The sequence below is a fragment of the Macaca fascicularis genome, chromosome 1 (genome assembly GCF_037993035.2).
Source record: "Macaca fascicularis isolate 582-1 chromosome 1, T2T-MFA8v1.1".
Lineage (NCBI taxonomy): Eukaryota > Metazoa > Chordata > Mammalia > Primates > Cercopithecidae > Macaca > Macaca fascicularis.
The window spans coordinates 84,319,088-84,330,019 of record NC_088375.1 but is presented as its reverse complement, the minus strand read 5'-3'; the positions used below and the strand labels follow the sequence as shown (position 1 = coordinate 84,330,019).

Here is a 10,932-nt window from a genome sequence, read left to right as displayed (position 1 = left end):
TTAGATGACCGATGAGATGGTAAGGGCCATGACAGTAAGGGGAATGGTCAGGTGCCAAGGCAGCAGACGAGGTCTAATGACCAAAGTATAAGCAATTCACCAGAACTTTCTTTTAAAAATTTATTATTCTTAAATAGAGATGGACTCTTTGGCCAGGCATGGTGGCTCATGCCTGTAGTCCCAGCACTTGGGGAGGCTGAGGCGGGCAGATCACTTGAGCCCAGGAGTTCAAGACCAGCCTGGGCAACATGGTGAAACCCTGTCTCTACAAAAAATATAAAAAATCAGCCTGGGGTGGTGGTGGGCACTTGTAGTCTCTCAGCTACTCTAGAGGATCATCTGAGCCCAGGGAGGCAGAGGCTGCAGTGAGTCATGATCAAGCCACGGCATTCCAGTGTAGATGACAAAGTGAGACCCCGTCTCAAAAAAAAGGAGATAAGGTCATGGCGTGAACCCGGGAGGCGGAGCTTGCAGTGAGCCGAGATCGCACCATTGCACTCCAGCCAGGGGGACAGAGCGAGACTCCGTCTCAAAAAAAAAAAAAAAAAAAAGAGAAGATAGGGTTTCAGTTTCACTATATGGTCATCTCAAACCCAGACCCCAGACAGGTCTACAACTGCTGGCTTGAAGCTATCCTCCTGTCTCAGCCCCCCAAAGTGCTGGGATTACAGGTGTGAGCCACTGTACCTGGCCACACTAAATCTTTCCAGGTTCATGTTGTTATCTGAAAACCAGGTTAAAAAATACCTACCTCAATATCTGTGAAAAGAAAGGGGGAAAGAATACCTACCTAGAGACACTGCCAAGGTAAGTGAGGGCCGAATGAACACTGAGTGATTCTGTGCCTCACTGAGCAAAAATAACTAAACATGGGCAAAGAAGGGCCCAATGATCCCAGGGGCAAAATGTCATCACAGGCATTCTGCGCACACTTGCCAGGATACAGAAGCAACCAGACGCGTCATTCATCTTCTCAGAATGTTCACTAACATGTTCAGAAAGATGGAAAACCTTACTTGCTAAAGAGAAGGAAATTGGAGATATGGCCAAGAGTATTCAAGGCCCTTTATGAAAAAGAAATGAAAACTTATATCCCTCCTAAAAGAGAAGTAAAACAGAAATTCAGAGATTCTAATGCACCCGAAAGGCCTCCTTTGGCCTTTCACTTTGTGTTCTGAGTACTGCCCTCAAATCAAAGGAGATCCTGGTCTGTCCACTGGCAGTGATGCCAAGAACCTGGGAGGGACATGAGTGACCACGCTGCAGATGGCAAGCAGCCCGAAAAGAAGGCTTCCTGACTGAAGGAAAAGTACCAAGAGCAGAATGCTGCATATCCAGTGAAAGGAAAGCTGATGCGGCAAAAATGATGTTGTCAAGGCCGAAGAAAGCAAGAAGAAAAAAAAAAAGCGGAGAAAGACAAAGAAGATAAGGAAAATAAAAAATGAAGTCGATGATAATGACAAATAAGGTGGTTCTACCGCAGCTTTTTTTTTTCTCTTGTCTATAAATCATTTAACTTACCTGGACACAGCTCACTCCTTTTAAAGAAAAAAATTGAAATGTAAAGCCATATAAGATTTATTTGAAAACTGCATGATGGTGTTCTTTTTTTGTTTTTATATTATTAACAAGAATTATCAAGTAATTCTTTAGATAACCCTGTCATGGTGGTATTTTCAACAGCCACCAACTTTGCCTGGTATACTATAGGGGTTATAAATCAGCATGGGAATTTCAAATTTAAGGTTCTTGTTGGTACACAGTATAAGTTAGTTATATACAAATGCGAAGTAACATTATTAATTAAACTGTTGGGCTGTGTGAAGGAGGGCCAACTGTGGGATTCAGTCATTCATTCAATAAATATTGATGAGTGCTTGGCACTGTTCCAGGCACTGAGGTTATTGCAGCAAAACAGACACAAGCTCCTGCCCTCATGGAGCTTACATTCTGGTGAGGGATACAGAGCCACCAAAAAGAATGGCAGCGGGCCATGAGAAAGGATTAAAGTCAGGAAGTTAGAATTTGGGGATGGATTGAACATGGGACAAAAGAGAAGAGTCAAGTTGACTACAAAGAGTTTGCCCTAAGTAATGCAGAGAATGGTGGGCCATTTCTTGAGATGGGAAGCACTAGGGCAGTTTTGGACATAAATGGAGATGCATATGAGCCATTCAAACTGAAATGTTGAGAAGGCAGTAGGTGATAGTTGGCTTTCCTTAGGTTCTAGGGCAGGAATTCTTAACCTTTTGTGAGTGTACCTAGGACCTTTTTGGTGGTCCATGAAGCCCTTTCCAGAATAAATATTGTGGAGGAACCTATCTTAATGCAATAATAGCTTCTAGGTACATTATCAGGCAAACTATCCCAGAAGTTACAAAACAGAAAGCCTCACAGACCAAATTATAATGCTTGAATTGCAGGGTTTATGGAATCAGTTTAAAACCGCTTACAGCAAGAACTCGATGGGGTGGATAACATACACAGGATAGGGTATAGGCAAGGCAGATGGACCACACCACCAGAACCTAGAATTAGGCAATTCTCTCCTCTCCTCTCCTCTCCTCACTCTCCTCTTCTCTTCTGTTTTTGAGACAGAGTCTCACTATGCTGCCCAGGCTGGAGTGCAATGGCATGATCTCGGCTCACTGCAACCTTCGCCTCCCGAGTTCAAGTGATTCTCATGCCTCAGCCTCCCAAGTAGCTGGGATTACAGGCGTGCACCACGACGCCCAGCTAATACTTGTATTCTTAGTAGAGATGGGGTTTCACCATGTTGACCAAGCTGGTCTTGAACTCCTGACGTTAGGTGATCCACCCGCCTCAGCCTCCCAAAGCACTGGGATGACAGGTGTGAGCCACTGCGCCTGGCTAATATTGATATGTTTTCCCACTCTCTGCCGCATCAGCAGCACTGACAAAGTTGGACATCAGTCCCACTGACAGAGTTGAGGATGCTCAAGGTGGCTCAACAAAGGGTACTGGAGCAACTCACACTGCGCTGTTAGACACGGGTGCAAGCACACTCAGCCACAGCTGCAGCTCACCAATCAGCCTGCTGAACAGACCTGAATTTTAGCTGCATTTTTGGGGCAGAGCATATGGGTGCCAGGATGGGACCAAAATCTTATCAACAATGAGTGGCCATTTAGGGATATATAGTTATCAACCCAGAGATGGCATGATCATGCCTTTTGACTTGGTCATTCTCTAAGTAAAACTCTTATTTGTTCCATCATATTTTCCACTTATTCTGTTTACCTTCAAAATATCTTTTTTTTTTTTTTTTGAGACAGGGTCACACTGTCACCAAGGCTGGAGTGCAGTGGCACTATCACGGCTCACCACAGCCTCAACCTTCAGGGCTCAGGTGATCCTCCCACCTCAGCCTCCCGAGTAGCTGGGACTATAGGCACCTGCCACCACCCCCAGCTAATTTTTGTAGAGATGAGGTTTTGTAATGTTGCCCAGGATGGTCTTGAACTCCTGGGCTCAAGGGATCCACCCACCTCAGCCTCCCAAAGTGCTAGGATTATAGGAATGAGCCACTGTGCCCAGCCTACCTTCAATGTATCTTACTGATTACTAACTTTTATGATTCAGCCTATGTCTCACAACCTTCTTGCTTACTCAACATACTTATCTCTTTTTTTTTTTTTTTTTTTTTTTTTTGAGACGGAGTCTCGCTCTGTCACCCAGGCTGGAGTGCAGTGGCCGGATCTCAGCTCACTGCAAGCTCCGCCTCCCGGGTTCACGCCATTCTCCTGCCTCAGCCTCCCAAGTAGCTGGGACTACAGGCGCCCGCCACCTCGCCCGGCTAGTTTTTTGTATTTTTTAGTAGAGACGGGGTTTCACCGTGTTAACCAGGATGGTCTCGATCTCCCGACCTCGTGATCCGCCCGTCTCGGCCTCCCAAAGTGCTGGGATTACAGGCTTGAGCCACCGCGCCCGGCAACATACTTATCTCTTAAGCTACTAGCTTCTTCTCTATGGTTAACACTTTTTATGAGTTTTATTCATCCACTTATTTTTCTTATCCTCTACACCAGAATTGAATATTTTCAAATGCAGCACACTCATGTTACAATCTTTGAAATGAAAAAAAAAAAAAAGCATAGGATTAGAAAAGAAACCAATTTTAATCAACTGTATTTTAAAGTATAGTTCCATATTAAACAACATGATCTAGGCCAGCTGCAGTGGCTCATCCCTGTAATCCCAGCACTTTGGGAGGCCAAGGTAGGAGGATTGCTTGAGGCCAGGGGTTCAAGACCAGCCTGGGCAACATGGAGAGATGCCCCATCTCTTTCTTTATACACACACACAGAGAGAGAGAGAGAGAGAGAAAATATCTGGTAGCAACAGGTCTAGTCATTACCACAATTTTGAGTAGTGATGAGCTTAATAATATTTTGAGTTATCACCAAAATAACTGTAAAGTAACATGAAAACATCTGTGATGACTATTGCCCACAAAGTCACAGGTACTTCTAATACTCCTGGGATTTGTAGTCAAATTCATAATAAAGGAAATGCTAGGTTTCAGTTGGTATTTTGTCCCGACGGTGTATGGATGGCAGGTTGGAATGCCCGTCCAAGCCAGGGGGGTTGACCTAACACTGCAGGGTCCACCTAGGGCCGATCAACTATATTCCCTAGGGGGGCCTGCTATTCCCGGACCCAGCTGCCCTCAGGGGAGAGAGGACACACTTATAAAAAGAGTTTGGGGCTGGCTTGGTAGTTCACTCCTGTGACCCCAGCACTTTAGAAGGCTGAGGCTCGAAGATCACTTATAGCCAGGAGTTTGAGACCAGTCTAGCCAACTTGGCGAGACTCTATCCCTAAAAAAACAATTTTTTTTTTTTATTAGCCAGTTGTGGTGGTGCACGCCTGTAGTCCCAGCTACTTGGGAGGCTGAGGTGGGAGGATCGCTGGGCTCAGGAGTTCCAGACTGCAGTGAGCCATGATCGCGCCGCTGCACTCCAGCGCAGTGAGACTCAGTCTCAAAAATAAAAGGTGGAGGGGTTGGGGGTATAATTAGTTATGAAAACAGGTAAGACTTCCTGGGACAGAACGATCAAAGGGGTGGCGCCGGGTCCTCCAAAGAGCTACTAGCTCAGTCCAAGCCCCGCCTCGGCCCACAGGGTAGCGGGCCGTAGAGCTCCACCCGCAGGAGCCCGGGAAACTCCGCCCCCCGGCCGGCAGGGGGCGCGAGCGCCGCAGGCCCCGCCCCGTGGACGTGGGCTCCGTGGGCGTTTCCGCTGCCAGGCATCAGCAATCTATCGGGGAACCGCGGTGGCCGGTGCGGTGTGCTCGGTGGCGGCTCTGGACGCTCAGGCGCCTGCGGCTGGGTGAGCGCACGCGGGGCGGCTAGGCGGCGAGGCGGCGGCGTGTTTCCAGGTCGTGGCGTCGGGCTCCCGGAGCTTTGGCTGCAGCTAGGGGAGATGGCGGAGTCTTCGGATAAGCTCTACCGAGTCGAGTACGCCAAGAGCGGGCGCGCCTCTTGCAAGAAATGCAGCGAGAGCATCCCCAAGGACTCGCTCCGGATGGCCATCATGGTGCAGGTGCGGGCCGCTGTGCGGGCGGCGGGGCGGGTACGCGGCGCCCCGGGTTAACTGTGTCCGGGAAGGCTCGGGGAGTGCGGGCCCGGGGAGCGAGCGGACCTGGGCTCTCGGAACGGCACTTAGGGCCTGTGGGGCCGTGGCCGCCTCTCCTCCGCCGAGCGGCCCGGCCGACCCTTCCGGAAGGTTTTGCTGATGTTGCAGGAAAAGCCCGGGAAATACAGTCTGCAGCTGGTGCTGCCTTTCGCTTTGTGTAAACGAGAAGCCGCTTCTCTCCTCCTTTCTTGGTGGTGGTGTTTTATTATTGCCGTTCGCCTCAGGGATTGGGGGTGGGGGGGAATTGTACATGGTCTCTTTAAGCTAATCTGATTTTGACCTATCTTGTTCTGGAAGATTTTTGTCCTACGTGGATGGTGGCGACTGGCATGTGGGGATTTTTTTTTTTTAACCTATTTTTGGCCGTCATTTCAACACGTCATTTTAACGCTCACCCTCATTTTTCATTTTAATTAGGCAAAACTATGCAGAGAGGTGTCATTTCTGTACAGTGCATTCACTTTGAGCCTAATCTGTGCTTTAAAATAACATTTTCCCCAAATTTTCCAGGTTCACAGACGCGTTCTCGGTGCACTTGCAGCTGTCTGGTTTGAGTAAGAGTGGCTCCAGGGGGGTTTCTCATGTGGGCTTTTTGATAGATTGAGGATCGATCCCCTTTTGAGATTTCCTGAGGCTTCTGTGAGGTGGTGGGCTTGAAGGCCCCTGTCATTTCCCAGGGGCTCCTGCCTCCAGCTTCCAGTTTGCTGATGTCTGCCTTTGTATGAATAATTCTGGTTCTCACCTGCCCTGTTCCTCCTCGCTTCCAACACATTACCCAAGCTTAGTGCTCATGGTCAAGGTAGCTTGATTTTCCTCCCTACCATGAGCTGTAATGTGTTTTAGGAATGACCAGATAGCCCTCAGTGGATTTTCAGGACTTAAAGAGTACAAGGGAGGGCGACATTTACCGAGTGGATACCCAAGTGCCAGGTGTACTTCCGTTATCTTATTTCACAATATGTCTGTCATCTCGGTGTCCTTGGGGCATACCTAAGTCAGTACGTGGCACACAGTGCTTATTTGGTAGATATTTGTTAAGTTCTAAGCACTCTGTTAGGTTTTAAGGACACAGAATCCACCTTTGGGAATTTCCAGTTTGGTTAAACGGGAATTGACTGGTAAACAAACATTGCCGTACAGAGGGGATGGATGCCACCTGATGGAACTGTGCTCCAGGCATTGTGTGCCTAGGAGTCCAAGATGACCCACCTTAGGGTGGAAGGTTGATTAGGAGTCGTTAATTCACAGAAGTGGAGCAGAAAGATGAGGATAGGGAAGTAGACAGGGCCTACAATTTGAAGAGCCGTGTTTCCCACTAAGGAACCTAGAACTTACCTTAAATATATAAGGCAGCCTGTTCTAATGAAGTTCTCACTCCTGGTGCAGGAGCTCTTAACCCCAGGGTCCGTAGGATGGTAGATAGAATGCAAGAGGTCCATGGGTTTAGATAAGAAAAAATTGATATCTCCATCTCCACTAACCTATAGATAAAATTCATTATTTCCTCTAATCATAAATGTAAGCAGCAAAGCAAAGGCATATTAGCAGTCCCTATGATTTTTTTCACCAGCGGTAATTACAGATATTTTCACTTTACAGTTGGGAGTTTCTCAAAATATAATTTACTCTCATTGCTATAAAAATCACAGTTGTTAGAGGCAGTACTAGATCTTGTTATTTAAAACTTTGAAGCTCACGGGTTACTGTACGCAAATTACCTTTCAAATGTTTTGATAATTATTTGAGTATGTTTCCTTTTTGAACTTTTTTGTTTTGTTTTTTGAGATGGGGTCTCACTATGTTGCCCAGGCTGGTCTCAAACTCCTCAGCTCAAGTGATCCACCCACCTTAGCCCTGTAAAGTGCTAGGATTACAGGCGTGAGCCACCATGACTGACCATTTGCGAGCCTTTTTATTATGCATTTTTAAATGTTATTCCGAGAAAGGGACATCCACGGGCCGTAACAGGTGGGCAGAGTACCGTGTTCTAGTGGAAAGACAGAAAACCCAAGTTCAGGCAGTGTGTTGAGGCTAGAACAACACCGCTGTGGAGGAAGTTAGAGGAGGCTTAGTTAGCTGTTGGGGAGGCAGGATGGAGGAAGCTGAACCTGATCAAGTTTAACATTCTGGGGCCAGGCTCGGTGGCACACGCTTGTAATCTCAGCGCTTTGGGATGCTTGGGTGGGCAGATCACTTAAGCTCAGCGGTTCAAGACCAACCTGGCCAACATGCTGAAACCTCATCTCTACAAAAAAAATGCAGTGATTAGCGGGGCGTGGTGGTTCATGCCTTTATGTCCCAGCTACTCTGGAGGCTGAAGCTGGAAGATTGCTTGAGCCTGGGAGGTGGAGGTTGCAGCGAACCGAGATAATGCCACTGTACTCCAGCCTGGGCGACAGACCCAGACCCTGTCTGAAAAAAAATAAATAGTAATAACAACATTCTGGGCTTTCCTTTGGCATACTTGATAGTGAAAGAAACTCTTTATTATTAAAAGTAACTGATTTTTCTGTAATTGTGATTGAGGGTGGATTCAGAGTTTTAATTCAGAATTTAAAGTTGGTCTGGTAGGCTGAGCTGGTGAAGACCAAAAGGAAAGAAGCCTTTTCACTTGCTTGAATTTAAATACCTTCTTTTGCATTTATATGGGAGTATTGTTCTCTGAGTATCTGATACCTGATACTTTAGCCCTCATGCCTGGGGCATCTTGGAAGGGATGAGCTGGGCCCTCCAGCTTTTTGGTGGGAGGAGGGTGGCGATAGACCTTTGAGTTGCTCTGTCCTGGGAGGGTTTGAGCACCCGGAGGCATGCAGCGAGGTCAGTTCATTCTCTCTGTGGCGTAGGTGGACAGGTAGCATGGCCTGTTCTGCACAGAAGGGAACCCAGTTCACCAGCTGCTGGTTGGGTGAGGACCCTGGTATGTTAGGTGCTCAGAAAGATTCTGTGCCTTTCCTGAGCTGTGCAGCTAACAAATGGAGTCGATAGTCTCGTGACCTTGGTCTGATGTCTTTCTGCCACATCATTCTCAGTCCTAAGTTTTAGGGCAAAGCATTGCTTTGGTCAAGGGTTCTTCTGCCGAGGCCCTTTGTCCTCTAAGCTTGTGCTGTGATTGCACGATGGGGCAGCACCTCTAGGTTATCCAGCACCGTGCCAGTGGTTGGGGGAGACAGCACCCAGACCAAAGGGCAGCAGGTCTGGGGCCCCTGGCACAGCCAGGAAGAAGTGCCATAGCCATTACCTGTGCCCTTTTATACAAGGGTAACCAGAACATTGTACAGGAAGGGTAGACAAGGGGTAGACAAGCAGGCAGAGCCAGGACGAGGCCACTGCAAATGTTCCATGATAGCCAGATGCTTAGGATCTGTATCAGCAGCCTAGTTGAGATCTGGTGGAATGTTTGAGAGCTGGAACATGAGTCTGCTCTCAGAAATGCCATTTGCTGTCTCTTCTGCAGCAGGAATTACCCCATCCTTCCTTTTTTTTTTTTTCCATCTGACCTGAAGCCCTAAGCAAACACTGCGTGCCCTCTGTGACAGATGTTGCTAGAGAATAACAAGATAGGCATCTTGCCCCTTATGAAACAATCACCAAATGCATAGTTCTTAGTGAGCAAGGGGAGCTGTGGAAGGGGCCCTGAGGGAATGCTCTGAACAGGGCGGGGAGCATTCCAGACCCAGGGGAAAGCTGATGTTGAGGAGTCCTTGCGCTGCCATAGTCTTAGCTGTGCATTTTAATACATCACATCCAGAAAGAGGCCACTCACAGTGGAGAGAGGGAGTGGGGCACCTTATCATTGCTTTTCCAGAGTATTTTCCCTGTCCCCACAACTGCATCCTAAAAATTCAGCACATTTACTTTTAATGCTGTTTTAATACTCTTACTGCATCTGTGTGACGTTTAGCTTTATATTCTGTAAAAGCAGATGTTTGGGACTTCCCTTGCTGTAGTCAGATCACAGTTGGTATATTTTTAAGTAGCTCTTCCTGCCGGGCAGTGGAGTGTGGTGGGAGGAACCATGGTGTCAAATCATTCATTTGCTGCCTCTGTGACTCCCAACCCCCCAGGCAACGATTTCCAGCCCCGCTGTCTCCATCTGTGAATGAAAGTGCTGGTTCCCACCCAGAGGCAGATTGTGGGATTACACAGGATGGTTTATGAAAGGCTCAGGGACCCACACTACAGGCTATGTCTTCCCCTTCTTCCCAGTCGCTGTCACTGTCCACTCTGTAAAGCCAGGACTGGGTGCAGTGGCTTATGCCTGTAATCCCAGCACTTCGGGAAGCCAAGGTGGGCGGGTCACGAGGTCAGAAGTTCGAGACCAGCCTGGCCAACGTGGTGAAACCCCATTGCTACTAACAATACAAAAATTAGCCAGGCGTAGGTGGCATGTGCCTGTAGTCCCAGCTACTCAGGAGGCCGAGGCAGGAGAATGGCATGAACCCAGGAGGCGGAGCTTTCAGTGAGCCGAGAGCCCACCACTGCACTCCAACCTGGGCGACAGAGCAAGACTCAGTCTCAAAAAAAAAGCCAGACCGTGCTGGAGGCCTGGGAGCAGAACCTGGCCCTGTCACAATGAAAGGCCTAGTGGGAAGCAAACCACCTGCAGAGGAGAACTGTGTTCCCTGTGGCCAGACTTCCCAGGTCCTGCACCTGGGAAACTGCCCCCGCGAAGGCCGGTGAGCAGCTGACTCCAGCTCCAGGCATGCTGCCCCGAACCGAACCATCCACTGTCACGGTTGCCTCACAGACCTCCATTGATTCCACTCACATCTGTGTGGCTGCTGCGAACTTGACAGTTTTTTTCTGACACACTTTTTCTGCTTTGCTCATTATCTGGGTCTTGTTCCTCATTATTCTTAACTGCAGAGGCACTTAAAGAGCCCTTTTCTGGGGCACACAGGCCCTTTGAGTCCAGGCGTGCCTGGAGCAGTTGTCTGGCCATTCCCAGCAGATGCTGCAGGATTGTGACTCTGCACAGGTGTCTTCTGTGTGTTTCACTAGACCATGAGGCAGCTCACCACTAAATGTAGTGGTGTGTGGTGAAAAGAGACGTGGGGCAGGGCTCAGTGGTAAAAGGCTACCTTTCTTGTGGCTGTGTTTGTGTCCTAAGAGAATGAGCTCGAGAACAATGGGCTGCAGTCCTCTGATCGTGAGAAGGATGCTGCAGCTCTTCATGTGAGAGCGGAGGCTGTCCTCCTTTCACAGATAGAAGAACGAAGGTTTCATGTGCTGTCCTTCGAAGGTTTCATGTGCTGTCCTTCGAAGGTTTCATGTG

General features: G+C 48.2%; 1 protein-coding gene across 1 annotated transcript in view; it reads left to right on the top strand.

The window, feature by feature from the left end:
- Window positions 1-5,276: 5,276 nt before the first annotated feature.
- PARP1 (poly(ADP-ribose) polymerase 1) overlaps window positions 5,277-10,932 on the top strand; it is a 47,019-nt gene continuing 41,363 nt past the window's right edge. Inside the window, exon 1 of the mRNA XM_005541012.4 lies at window positions 5,277-5,564. Within this exon, the coding sequence (XP_005541069.2) occupies window positions 5,445-5,564 (120 nt within the window). The 5' untranslated portion in view covers window positions 5,277-5,444. The remainder of the gene's footprint in view (window positions 5,565-10,932) is intronic.